The 13,672-nt window shown below is 38.7% G+C and overlaps 1 protein-coding gene across 2 annotated transcripts in view; it reads left to right on the top strand.

The window, feature by feature from the left end:
- SNCAIP (synuclein alpha interacting protein) overlaps positions 1-13,672 on the top strand; it is a 49,766-nt gene that overhangs the window by 24,717 nt on the left and 11,377 nt on the right. For both annotated transcript variants that reach the window (XM_066338431.1, XM_066338432.1), the window contains exons 6-7: positions 4,563-4,688; positions 9,940-10,109. In XM_066338431.1, coding sequence (XP_066194528.1) covers positions 4,563-4,688; positions 9,940-10,109 — 296 coding nt within the window. The remainder of the gene's footprint in view (positions 1-4,562; positions 4,689-9,939; positions 10,110-13,672) is intronic.

Raw genomic sequence — 13,672 nt, 5'->3', positions numbered from 1 at the left:
ATTTGTCTATTAATACAATGATGCACCACTGAAGTACAGTGTTCCACTGCTTTGCTAATATCTGGAGGAAAGTATATGCCATTTAATTACACTACATTCTCTTCCCACAATGTCTGTTTTTTCCTGAATAGATCTTGCAATAACCCCTCTTCAAGGGACCTTCTTCAGAATCTACTGTGGAAGGAATAGTGATCAGTTATTCTACTCTAATCTCTTTAGCAGATGGACCAGTTTGTCCCACAGTTTCTTCAACAGACATTAAAGATTAATCACAGAATCAGAGAATCATAGACTGGTTTGAGTAGGAAGGGACCTTAAAGATCATCTAGTTCCAATCCCTCAGACATTGGCAGGGACACCAAACCTCACTGATCTTTGTGCTAATGCTTTTTACTTTTCTTAAGAGAGAAAAAAAAAATATAGCCACTAAGAAAATAATTTGTAGCTGTGCGTGGTTGTCTCATCCAATGCTATACAATTATTGTGGCATATTTCTGTTGTTAACTGCTTCTGTCCAATCATGAATTTCCTGGAGGGGCAGGGAAGGATAGGAAGCAAGTTTGGAAGGCTATGGAGCTGGGAGTCTACCTTTTCTGCTGCTGTTTCTGTAGGCACACAGACATGTTTACATGCTGTGCAAAGACCTCCTTCTTCTGCAATTTCCCACTCTGCAGATGTTACTGGTGCAAGATAGGACCTTGCTGGATATACAGATTGCTAATGTTAGCAAGTTTGCTGTAAACCCAGCACTGAGGATAGAGAATATGTGAGCCAGATCAAAACTGGATTAGAGAAAAAGTGTTCGCTACTGGGAAGAAAAAGCTTGGAAGAAAAAGTTGCATGTGAACTTAAATTTGTATCTTCACTTGATTAAACTAATTTTAATTCCTCATCTCTAAAGATATTTATGTAAACTAAAGCCAGTGACATTTTGGGTTTTTTTCAGTGAGCTATGCTATCTACTGCCAGAAACAGATCTGGCATGCTTTATCTAGATTCTTTTCAAAGCAGAACGGAAACTCTACCACTTAAGAAACACCAGCTACAATCAGCCACCCATGAAATTTGAAAAGGTGATATATAAATTGCCGCCAAATTTTCTTAGCTGAATGCTAAAGAAAGTTCATATGTAATGCCAATTATCTTTTTTTTTATAATCCATAAACAACCCTCAAACACGAGGGAATATTGAGGCTGACGGGCTGCCAGACTATCTTACCCAACTGTGTTAAGAAAAAAACACTTTGAGAAATTTAGATGCTTACTTGGCGCTGTCCTGGAAGCTTTAATTTATTTTACTTACATGAGAGATAATCCATGTGAACACTGATCTTGGCAGAACTACAAGACAAATATTTTTACAATGAAGACCTGTTATTGAGTCCTTTTCTAAGAGAGTCAGTCCATCCATTGTTTCCCCAGGCATTAGACATGCACCATATTTTTCTTCAAGAACTATAATTTTGAATGGGCAGCAGAAGGGAGTTCATAGCAAAGTTCCTATGTTAAAGGTCGTCAAACTACAGTCATGGCCTGCCTCCAAGGACATGTCAGCAACATTTTATTTTTCCAGTGGGAGAGGAGGGACTGCATAAATTAATCTGATTGAAGAGAACAAAAGCTCCAAGTCAGCCTATAGCCTGGCTGCATAACTCCTAGCAAGGGTTTCCTTAAGCATGAGATTATGCAAGACTAACCATGATGGTTGGGAGGCCTTTTCATGCTGGGCATAAGTTATGAGCCCTGAGACACAGGGCATGCCAGCTGTGTCTGGCCCAGTCACCATGTCACAGGAAGGTGGTGCAGTCCTAGGTACACATCGTCCTAGTCCTGATTTAGAGCTTCATGGGGCTGGAAAGTCATCAGGGATTTTGTGGTAATATGGACTGCACAAGTAAGAGGCAGAGGATGGGGAGTACCAAGGGTTTGTGATTTCTGAACTCCAGAGAATCTAGGGAGACTTTGGGCAACCATCCTAAAGCACAGCTGAGGATTTAGAAGGGATCCTGTGCACGCCTTGATGGTGATAGAGTTCTGGAGACCACAGTGGGAGGGAGTGTATGACATTCAGATATGCAGATACCCAAAAGAACACCTTTGTTTTACATCTCAGGATATTTGCCTTCCTGTCTAATGTCATTTTTACAAAGGTAATGTGTTGTTTTCACTCACTCCTACTCCTCTACTGTGAAGGGATACTGGGAAGGCCGACTTATTTAATTTATATCAAATGATGGGGCTAGGATTAGATGTAGAGTCAGTATTCTTCAGCATGCTAAAGCACTGTAGGTGTTAAAAGTAACAGATATACTGAATAATTTACTAGTATTTATCGGTGCCTGTCACTTAACAAATAAGTTATTATTTTTCATTGTCTTCATCTGATGAATTTTCTTACTATCTTTCATTTTGTTTGAATAAACCGAAGACTATAAATATATTCCTGAAAACATTTTTCCTGCAAATACATAATATGAGTGTTAACAAAGTGAAATATGGCATATTTTGGCTATGTTTTTTCTAGTTTTAAGTGAAAAACATCTGTTTTTTGGGGGGTTTTTTGGTTAAGGATAAGTTTGTTGAAACACAAATTGTTAGAGTATAACTATGACCTTGTGATCACTCAATGAACAGGTAGTCCTAAGTACAGACAATTGAATTGAGCCACCAGCCACTTGATTTCCTTGTTGATAAAAAAAAAATGATGCTTTGTAGATGCATCATTTTCTCCATGTTGATTGTGATCATAAAATTACAGAACATGCTTAACATTCTGGTTCCTAATACATTCCAAAGAAATATATTATTTCAAAGCTGTAGTTGTCTTCCAATTCTGCAGATAAGTTTTGCTAAAATATTTTTCTTTTAATTATTATAACATAGGGGCAATTCATAGTAGTATAATCCTTCTTCTTTTCTGGCCAACACCAATGACATATTGAAAAATTGCTCAGAAGTGATTTTAAATAGACATGTGATCTGTAGCCATCTCTCCGTGCTGGCTGTCAGCTGTGTTGTGCATTCAGCCAAGAAGTCAAAATACCTATGTCCTGACCCTGCAATAAGAACAAATTTCCTGCTAAAGTGAAGATATGAAGAAGATAAATATCAGACAGAGTAGCCCTCTGAAATAGTGAGCGGAGACCCAGATTCTTGACTGGGCAGAATCATCCAGGAGTAGCTCTACAAGGGCCTGACAATTCCTTTCCTTTTCATTGCGATTAAAATTTCTGTGGTACTTTTACACAAAAAATGCACATTTATCTCCAACCTTTTTATAATTTTCTTTCTCCATTTTTATTCTTTCTCCTTTCTACTTAATTACTGCTCAGAGTCCTGTATGTGCTTTCAGTCCTGTTTTATTTAGGTCTACTTCAGTTTCCACGTTTCTAATTTTGGGTGATTATGTACTTATATATCACTGAAGGTACAAGTACTGAGGTGCTACAGGTAAAGTCTGTCGATCTGCATTTGCCTCACCAAGACTAGAATCCACAAAGCCACTTTGAACTGGAGCTCTGAGTCAGTATGACATTATAGATATCAATGCAAGATATTAAAAAGTACATGTTGAAATAAAAAAGTTTTATGCTGGGAGGTAATCCAGTCTTTTCACCTTTTCAGACAGAAAAACTGGGAAAGCAGCTGTAGTCAGCTTTAATGGACCCCACTTTTCTATGTAATTTATAGATTTATTCTAGATTTTCAACATGTATCATATTCATTATGGCAAAATGAAATTTAATTTGGAGTGGCATGGGAAGTTCCTAGAGAGAATTTTTTTCAAATAAACTCCTCAGAGAAAAAAAAGAAATTGAAGAAGATTAGTGCACATATCTAACTCTTCACTATTAGAAAAGAATACCTGAATAAATGTGTATTGCATACACACACAAAAAGTGTGTGCAAAAAAAAAAAAAGTTTCTGCCTTAGTTTTGGCTTCCAGACTTTCTGTGGCAAGTTTTCGCAGTACAAGTCTCCGTATCCTTCCCAAAATGCAGGACATAGAAATGGTCCATGAGTCGATACACTGAGTTCTTAGGGTAGCTTTATTTTCTGATTTTAGTTGTGTTGGTTCTTGCTTAGCACTGACCACACAGAGATAGGGAATGATTATTGATTTGAAGATTTTAAGCTCTGTGATCTGAGCATTATCCTGTTTTAATTTTTCAGAGAGGCTTTTGAAGTCTGACCAAATTTCACAACTTTATTTTCAGATTCATGTATGGGTTGTTCTTCCTGAAGTTTCATCATCAGCACAGAGGCATGCACAATCTTTACGTACAATTTCTCAGAATGTGTTACAATACTCATATTTTTCCTACTATGTCTTTTTATAAAATAAATTATTTCAGTTTTTTTCCTTGAGGGGCAAAAAGAAACCCAAAACCCCCCAAAAACCAAACCAGAGTTCCATGATGAACTAAGCCTACAAAATTAAGAGAGCCTGAAAACAAGGGATTATTAGATAATATTAATAATAGATGACAGCACCACTATTCCTCTAGTATATTTATCTTTTAAATATTTTTTTATCTTTTGTGACCTTTCTTTGCCCTTAGGAGAAAATCCTTCTGTGGCTTCTTCAGTTTATGCAAGAACAAGGGATTTCACTGGATGAAGTCGACCAGGATGGAAATACTGCTGTTCACATAGCTGCTCAACATGGCTATCTAGGATGCATACAGGTAGAGTGATAGCTATTGCAGTAGCCTCTAAACATCAAGCTTGAAAAAAATTATTATGGGAAATCTAAGTGGGAATAATTATTAATACATTAAAATGTATCAGAATGAAGAACTTTAAACCAGTAGGAGTCAGACAGAAATACTGAAGAGCTCTGAGTTTTTGATTGTATTCTCAAGTATGCTGTTGTAAGCCTAAAGTAACTTGTATTGTAAGATGAAAGCATAATAATATTGTTTATATATAAGCAGCTAGTGTGTATGTTTTTGTGTTACATAAGGGCAGCCAGTGCAGATATGCATACTTTTCTTATCACTCTGATAATTTCATTCTGTTTCTTTTTCCATTGAGTAGTTGTAGCTCTCCAGCTCAGGGGAAGTATAAAAGATAGGTTTGTTGAATGATTTATACTTTGAGTGTATCAAGATCTACCATCCTTTTCAGACTTATCATTCTGGAATGAATCTGTGCTATTACAATGAAGAGTGATGCTAATTTTTAATTAATTTTCAGTGAATCATCTTGGCCACTGAAAACAATATGATTTTGTTTATATAGGTGCTGGAAAGGGTAATTTGTCCAGCTGAGAAGGCTTGCACATCTACAGTATTTACGGAGGCTAGAACAAACCAGCTTGGATACCTCCAGTACCTGTGTTCAGTGCAGACAGAAAAGTCATGGAGTTGGACTGAATGACTGGTCATAGAGCCATAGAACTGTAGAACAATTAAGGTTGGAAAAGACCTCAGGGATCATCAAGTCTGACCAAACTAGCATCAGTACCATGTTCACCATTAAACCATGTCTTCAAATGCCACATTCACACTGTTTTTTGGGTCCACTTCCAGGAACAATGACTCCACTGCTTCAATGGTTAGTCTGTTCCAGTGCTTAACAACCCTTTCTGTGAAAATATTTTTCCTAATAGCTGATCTAAACCTTCCCTGGCACAACTTGAGGAGGCCACTTCCTCTCATCCTGTTAACTTGTTACCTGGGACAAGAGGCAAATCCCTACCTGGCTACAAGCTTTTTACCAAGCAACTGTAGAGACCCATGTCCCCCCTCAGTGTCCTTTCTCCAGGCTAAACAGCCCCCACGTCCCTCGACCTCATAGGGCTTTTGCTCCAGACCCCTCCCCAGCTCTGCTGGCATTCTCTGGATTTGCCCCAGTACCACGATGTCTTTCTTGTTGTGAGAGGACCAGAACTGATCACAGGGCCTCACCCATGCCCAGTACAGGGGTACGGTCACCGCCCTGGTCCTCCTGGCCACACTACTGTAGACTCAGGCCTTCTTGGCCACTTGGGCACAGCTGGCTCATGCTCAGCCACTGTCAACCAGCACCTCTAAGTCCTTTCCTGCCAGGCAGCTTTCCAGTCTCTGCTCCAAGCCTGTTCTTGTTGGGGTGGCCCCAGTACAGCTGAATCTTATTTAGTCGGCCTCAGCCCTTTGATCCAGTGTGTACAGATCCCTTTGCAGAGTTTTCCTGCCCTCCAGCAGATCAACACTCCTGCCCAACTTGGCATAATCTGTGAATTTACTGACAATGCACTTGATCCTGTTGTCCGTGTTTTTCATTATATAAACAGGACTGCCTCCAACACTGAGCCCTGGGCAATACCACCACTGATCAGCCACAGTTGGGATGTAAATACACTCACCACTTCTCTCAGAGCTCTGCCATCCAGCCAGTTTTTCACTCAGTGAGCAGTACATCCACACTATAGGCAGCCAGATTTTCTAGGAGAAGACTTTGGGAAACTGTATCAACGGCTTTACTGAAATCTAGGTAAACACATCCACAGCCTTTTCCTCATCCACCAGGTTTTGTTGTAGAATGAGATCAGGTTGGTCAAAGCAGAACTTGCCTTTCATAAACCCATGCTATGGGTGAGATCCCCTGGTTGTCCTGTACCTGTTGCATGAGGATAGCCGAGATGATCTGCTCTATGATCTTGCCTGACACTGAGATCAGGCTGAAAGGCCTGTTCTTCCCTAGATCCTTCTTCAAACCGTTGTTACACATGGGTGTCAAGTTTGGCAACTTCCAGTCCCTAGAATGTCCCTGGTTGATCAGAGCTTCTGGTAAATTATTGGAGGTGAAGCAACTTAACTTTGTTCTTATTGCAGATGCACCCTCTGTCCATCAGATTATCTGGAACAATTAGTCACAGGACCACATTGCAGTGTTTGTGTTGTCGGCACTTTGAGCAAAAGCTGTTTGAAGAAGAAATAATAATAAAATTATTCCAGGAAATTGCAGAGAGGTATTAGATAAACAAACTAGTAATTGGAAAAGAATAGATAAAAGAATAAATAACCCCTTGGCAGAAAGGCAAGAAACAAAAATTAAAGTGATTAAGTCAAGTTAGGGAGGAAAACATGTCTAAGAAGGAGCAGTAATTCTCAAAGGACTCAGATATGTATCAGTACACATATTATTCCTGTTACCACACATGCACCAATTCACATCACTCTTCAGGCCACTGCAAATACAGAACATTTGAATTAGTCCAACCCTAAAAAAATAAAGAGTGAATTTTTATTAGCTAACCTCTTCAAAGGTTAAGCTCTGAAGAGCTAAGTACATTTGTGCACACTGTTTTGTTGGATCTACAGCTGCAGAGCTATGATGATGATGATGATGATGATGATGATTATTGTAGCAGTCTATTTATATATTTGGTCATCAAGAAGACATAACTCTATAAAAGCCAGTTTTGAGAGTAACATGTTATTAAAAAAAACCAGGTTGAGCTGAATGAATAGACTTGAAAAGAAGACAGTCAAATAGATTTGGAGAACATGATCATCTCTGCATTTTCTTACTGAGGGAACATGTCTTTTTTCTTAAAGACGTGAGGAATGGATCCTGTAGAAACTCATATGAGAATAAAATAAACAAACCACCACATCCATGCTGAATCCAGTGGGTTTATTATTGTATTTTTGCCAATTACTTTGATCAGTTGGAAAAAAATGGATAGAAGAAATGTTTATGATTTTCACTAGTGGGGGGGACTGTTGTGGTAGAGGGTGTGCTTAGGGTTGCCATAGAGTGTGTATTTAAGGTTGCTATCTCAACAGTGCCTCATCAAGAGGTGCAGTGCATTTGAAGGAGAAATGGGTGTAGATTATTTTGAACAGAGTGGTGACATCTGGAGGCTGTTTTCATGGATAAAAGTAAACAAGGAAGAGACTAGCCTTGCTTTTTCCTTGTGAAGAACAAACCTTACTAAATGGCTTAGAATTCTAAAGATTATTTTATTTTAGATAAATATGTGATTCAACAAGTGCTTTTTGTTGAGGTGAGGCCATGAGAAATAAGTCATGAAAATATCTAGTGGTGATAAAAATACACAATGTCAGTAATATCACTTCACTAACACCTCACAGTCTTCAGTGTAGTTGATGTTTTGTTGTGCTGTGAAACAAAGTAAGCCTTGTGCCAAATAAGCTTACAGTCTAATTTAAAATAATGTACAGTGCGTAATCTGGTAAGAAGAAAGAAGTGGTAAAGGAAATAGGGAACTATAGGCAGCAGCATAAAAAATTAAGAATCACAAGCTGTCAGTGATTCCCTGGCCTGCTTACTCACTGTGTTTATGTCACTCCTATTGTGTTTCAAACTATGTGATTACTTTCTGCAAGGTCATAACTCTCCTTTGTTTTCTTTCTTTGCAAATGAAGCCCAATCTATTGACATACTATGCAAGAGTTCATAACTTTCCTTTCTGTGTGGTTTTAGCACATCAGATAGACCACCCATTCCACTTCTCTGTCAGCAGATGTAGAAGGTCTCTGTGTCTGCTGTTTGTGGTCCAGCCCTCAGTGGTTTACAAGCTCTGCTTGCACAAGTAACCCAAGAGCTCAACCATGCAATTCCTCTTCTGCATGTGTATGCATAAAGTTAATGATGTTGTAGTTTCTGGCTGTATAGGTTCACAAGTTTTCCTAGGGGCTGGTACCAATGTGTATCAAAGCACTGCTGAGAATATTTAAGTCCTACTTAACCTACTCCAATAATGCAAATAGCTCCTAAGTGGTTATCACAAACAGATCATAAAAAAGGAAGACTTGGTCTCAATCTTGCTTCCCTTATTGGATGTCTTGAGGTCAGCTGGACAGAACTTCCGTTGCACATGGAACTCTCTTTATTCTAGTCTCAGAATAAGTCAAATGTCCTGCTTACAACCTGGATCATTCTCCAGCAGCAAGCTAGGGTTCTCTGCTGGTACTGGGGGTAACACAAGGACATACATCAGAGAAGATATTATTCTTCTTGAAGACTAAAAGTTGATACATATTTTAGTATGTCTTCATACTAAAATTCAATAGTTTTTTTTTAATGCCTAACCCCCCCAAGATTCCAACCAGATTGATAAAGTCATTGTACAGTTCTTTATCTGCAATGAGAAATTTATGCCTATCTGATCTAAAGTATCTGCCCCATCTTTCAATATCTGAACATTACTTACTTAAGGAGTCAAGACACTGAGTGTATTAAGCGTAGGGATTCTGCTGTGGTAGAAAATGGAGAGTTAAAAAACAAAAGGAGTCAGCAAATATTGTAGTAAAGACATTACTAAAATGAGATTCTAAGTGTGTGTTTCAAACCTTGCCGTGTGGAGGCCCCAAGAACAAACCTGATAAGCTCATCACCACCCACTGTAAACTGGCTAACAATGTGTTCACACTGCTCTGGAACCTGAATGTGATCTAGAACAAATGTTCTGTGCCTTCTTTTCTAGGTCTGCCATGTGTAAAGTAATCACAATGTTCTGTAATGCATAGATAGCTGCATCTGCAAAAGTTTATTAGTATGATGCAGGAGAGAATCAATAGGTGGCCAAATGAAGTCCCCTCTTTTCATTTGGTAGTCCCACTCACTGTATGAATGATGCTATACTGTACAAATGAATGAACAAAAAACAAATTAATTTAGTAGAACTTCAAGGGGAGAGGAAGGAATAATATAAAAAATATAGTCTCTTTATAGCCCTTCTGAACTGCAATTCATTCTTCTGTGTTACTGTTGCACCTGAGTGGTGGATTTTCTTGGTATGTTGTTTGAATTCAAGTGGCCAACAGATTTTTCAGTGAATGAATTTTAAAAATTACTGACTCAGACTAACATTTTTCAAGCATTTCATTCAGGAGTGCTTTTTGTCCAACCATTCTTGTGCTGATCAGAATTCCCAGAAGAGATTTACACTTACAGATGAGAGTGTTGCCTTTTATATTTTTACAGACACTGGTTGAATATGGAGCGAATGTCACCATGCAAAACCACGTGGGAGAGAAACCCTCACAGAGTGCTGAGAGACATGGGCACACCATGTGTTCCCGCTACTTAGTAGTTGTGGAGACATGTATGTCACTGGCCTCTCAGGTTGTCAAGCTGACTAAGCAGCTGAAGGAGTAAGTGTTTCATTGTTAGCAAGAGGGATTGATCTTAAATACCCTAATTCATCTTCAGTTTATTAGCAGCATCTATTTTCTTGTTCATACATATGACATTTTTAAGTAGTATTCCTATCTAATTTCTCCACTCTTTCCTGCTCTCAAGTATTTGTACCCTCACCTGTGGCAGCTCAGTTTTTCAAGTGTTATTTTTGTGGCAGTTTGTTGTGTACAGACATGAAGGGAGTGGCAGCTGAAAAGTATGTATGAAGAAATCTATTCCCTTTTCCATTAGAGATCATCATTTCTGTTCATGTAGCATGCTTTTCTATACAGGTTTCAGTGCTGGATATTATGTTGTGAGAAACAGCAGAAATAATACTAGGAAGGATATTTTTTTTGTCTTGGAAAGTCACCAAAACGTATGATGGCTACTCAAGAAATATCTTCTATCCTATATTTCTTCATATGAACTGGTTTTAATATTTTGGTATGTTTTTTTGTCTAACATTCTGTAAAGAGCCCATTATTGTGAAACACAAAAGATCCTAACTGCTTTCTTTAATTGTAGATGCAGTTACTGTGGCTTAACATGTCATTATCCTCATAAGACTCTTAGAAACCATCAGCACTGACCTGATATTGTTCCAGCATAGATATGTGATCAAGATGTCAGCTGTCACAGTCCATGAAAATGACTTATGACAACCCCAGATTTCAAGGAGACTATATCATTTTATGGTGATAAATGTGTAGCTAATTGTATTGGGTGTAAATTGCAATATTCTGCTAGCAAGGGACCTGCAGAGTGGCCTCAGTGAGAACAAGTCCCTTTGCTAGACAGAGCTCTCTGCAGTAGACCCACTAGCAGGACACAGCTAAATCCCAGCAGTCATTCTTGTAGCACCTCTGAGAAAACATATCTAAAAAAGAGCAGAAAATGCCAGAGAGGAAAAGAAAAGAGAAGAGTGAGAATCAGAGGGAAGAGCTAGGCCAGGGGAGCTGGAGGTGCACCAAGGTGGAGAAGACACATGTCAAAACGATCCATGGAGTACCCATAGTAGAACAGGTACATCCTTTGGAAGGGCTGCAGAGCCAGTGATTTTCTGATTGGAATGCAGCCTGTCAAAGACCCACACTAGAGAACAGGAAAGGGTGGGAAAAAAGGAGCAACAGAGGGAAACTGCTAGACATGAACCCTGATCTATGCTGCATGTTGGCTTACTGGAAATAACCTGCAGCAATGCCAAGAGGGCAAGAGAAGTGTCTGGAGTGAAGCCTGAGAATGGTGAAGAGGAGCTAGGTGAGCAGATTAATCTGGGAGAGAAGCTGAGCTTGGAAAAGGGGAAATTAGAAAATTTGTTTCCCAATACCTGAACCAGTAATGAAATATTTATGCTAATTAAGTTAAAACCCCTGTGTTGAATCTCTTTTGTCCATGACAGTAACAGGGAAGTGACCTACCTGTCTTTACCTTAGGCATTTTCTCTTAGCAATATCTTCATGTTTTTAGATTTATACTGTGAAAAATACAAACACTGAACCATTATAATGGACCATTATAATATTTACCATTTTCATAATTTTACAGCCTGACTGTATTCCCTGGATATGTCAATGTACCTGATTGTACTTGGTCCATTTGCTGAAAAATACAATCGTCTGACATAAAGGAAAAACATAAATGTGGGGCATTTCCCTAGAAGACAGCACTAGCATCCGACTCATATCAATATATAATGAAATATATCTCCCCCATAATTCAGCAGGAAAAAAAAAAAAAAAAACCAAAACAAAAAAACACCAAAAAACCACCACACCTCTTATGTGGAAAAAAGGGAGTTATGTGAGTCAGCAGGCTGTTTACTCCCACAGAAATAATCTAGTTGTGACTTTCATGACAAAACCATTCACACTTATCCAAGTATCCCTGTTGTCTCACAGACTGCATGCATAGGTGGCCACTGAAATTATTCTTACCTGGCTCCTGATGAGTTTATTTGCTTGTTTTGGCTGGAGCTGAATCTGCTTCCCTTCAGCAGCCTATTTTTCAGGCTTCAGATTACTTTCAGTAAGTGCAGCAGCAGCCCTTTCACCTTCTTCTACAAAGATATGTCTCTTGTGCAACCTTGTTGCAGTTTACTGAGCCAGTGAAATAATCTATTTTCTGCTTGAAGAAGCAGCTTCTGCATGCTATTTAGGCTGCAGGCCTCAGGCCACAAGTGGTTTTGATAGATGCAATGGGCCATGTTCAGAGGCTCATGCTCAGGAGCCAGAAGCAATGATGGAAGAAGACTCTTGCCTGGTTTTGCAGTCCTTATCCTTCTGAAAAATCCAAGGATGGTATAAAGTACATCTATGGAGCAGCTTGATTTCATAAGGAGGTATTTGGGATCCCCAGATGTCTAACTAGACTCCAAAAGGTTCTTACATATTACTCACTGGGAGCACTGGCTGAGCTAAGATCCCCAGAATTTGGCCGTCAATTATAATAAAACAAGTATACCCTCTCACTCCTGAGGCTACAGTGACCTTGTCTCCTAAATCAGTCTTGCTTTAATACTTTGCAGTATTGCTATTCCAAGAAGTTTCCAATGTTATTTTAGAATATATATGTGCATGTTATTTATATTTAGGGATAGTGCTGTCAAGACGTGTGGGTATCTATGACTTATGTGCTGACTAGTTAAACTGTGGAAATGAAGGAAACGTCAACTCTTTTAGCACAAGTAATTGTTTAAGTGGAATCAGAACACTGCCTCAAGAAGACATGTCAGAGATCTCCACTAAAGCTGAAAACATTAAAAACTGTTAGCTCCATTATTTAGAAAAAAAAGTAACGGAGGGAATGATAAAAGGAAAAGAAAACAGATTAATTGCATCAAAACCTAAAAAGAATTTCACTGGCTCTTATAGGAGAGTGTATAGTGGGGAGCTGCAATATAAGCTAATACTGACAAATGGTAGGAGTAATTCTAAAATAGTCTAAAGAAGCGTGTAGGCCAGAGGAAGGAAGATGGAAAATTAAAGGAAGAAAGTATCTACATAAAGCATGGCTCTGTTGTAAAATGCAAGGCAGTATGTCAAGATCACACTTTTATTTCTATTGCACTTTTCAAGCTCACTTTGATATATTAAAAGTAAAATACTTTTTTTTTTTTCCTGCCAGCCCTGCAAGTACAGCATCTAGTCTAAAAAGTGAAATGGATTCTTTCTGGCTTTGACATTGCCAGTTATACAGACTGCATTTGGAACACAGCTAAATCTTTTGCTGTTGTTATGTGAGCTAGGAAAGTGTCCAGCTCACTGGTTTACTGCCTTAGTAACTGGATATCCAACAAGAATAAAAGTACTGAAAACATATTACTTAGGCAGCAACAGAAGCAGAGATTGGGGGAAGCAGATAAAAAGTAATTTTCCCATGGTGATTTGGTCAGGACCAGGGAACTAAAACCTCTAAATCTCTAATTTTCTAGAAGTTTTCTCATAATTCTGTCTGTGCAGTGTCTAGATGCACTGGAAATTACAGATCAGTTAACAGATGCTATCTGTGGTGGTCAACCAAAACCAGTGTTTTGATG

Source organism: Sylvia atricapilla, chromosome Z (assembly GCF_009819655.1).
Source record: "Sylvia atricapilla isolate bSylAtr1 chromosome Z, bSylAtr1.pri, whole genome shotgun sequence".
Taxonomy (NCBI): domain Eukaryota; kingdom Metazoa; phylum Chordata; class Aves; order Passeriformes; family Sylviidae; genus Sylvia; species Sylvia atricapilla.
Note: the sequence above shows the minus strand (reverse complement) of the source record. Positions and strands in the feature narration are given on the sequence as shown.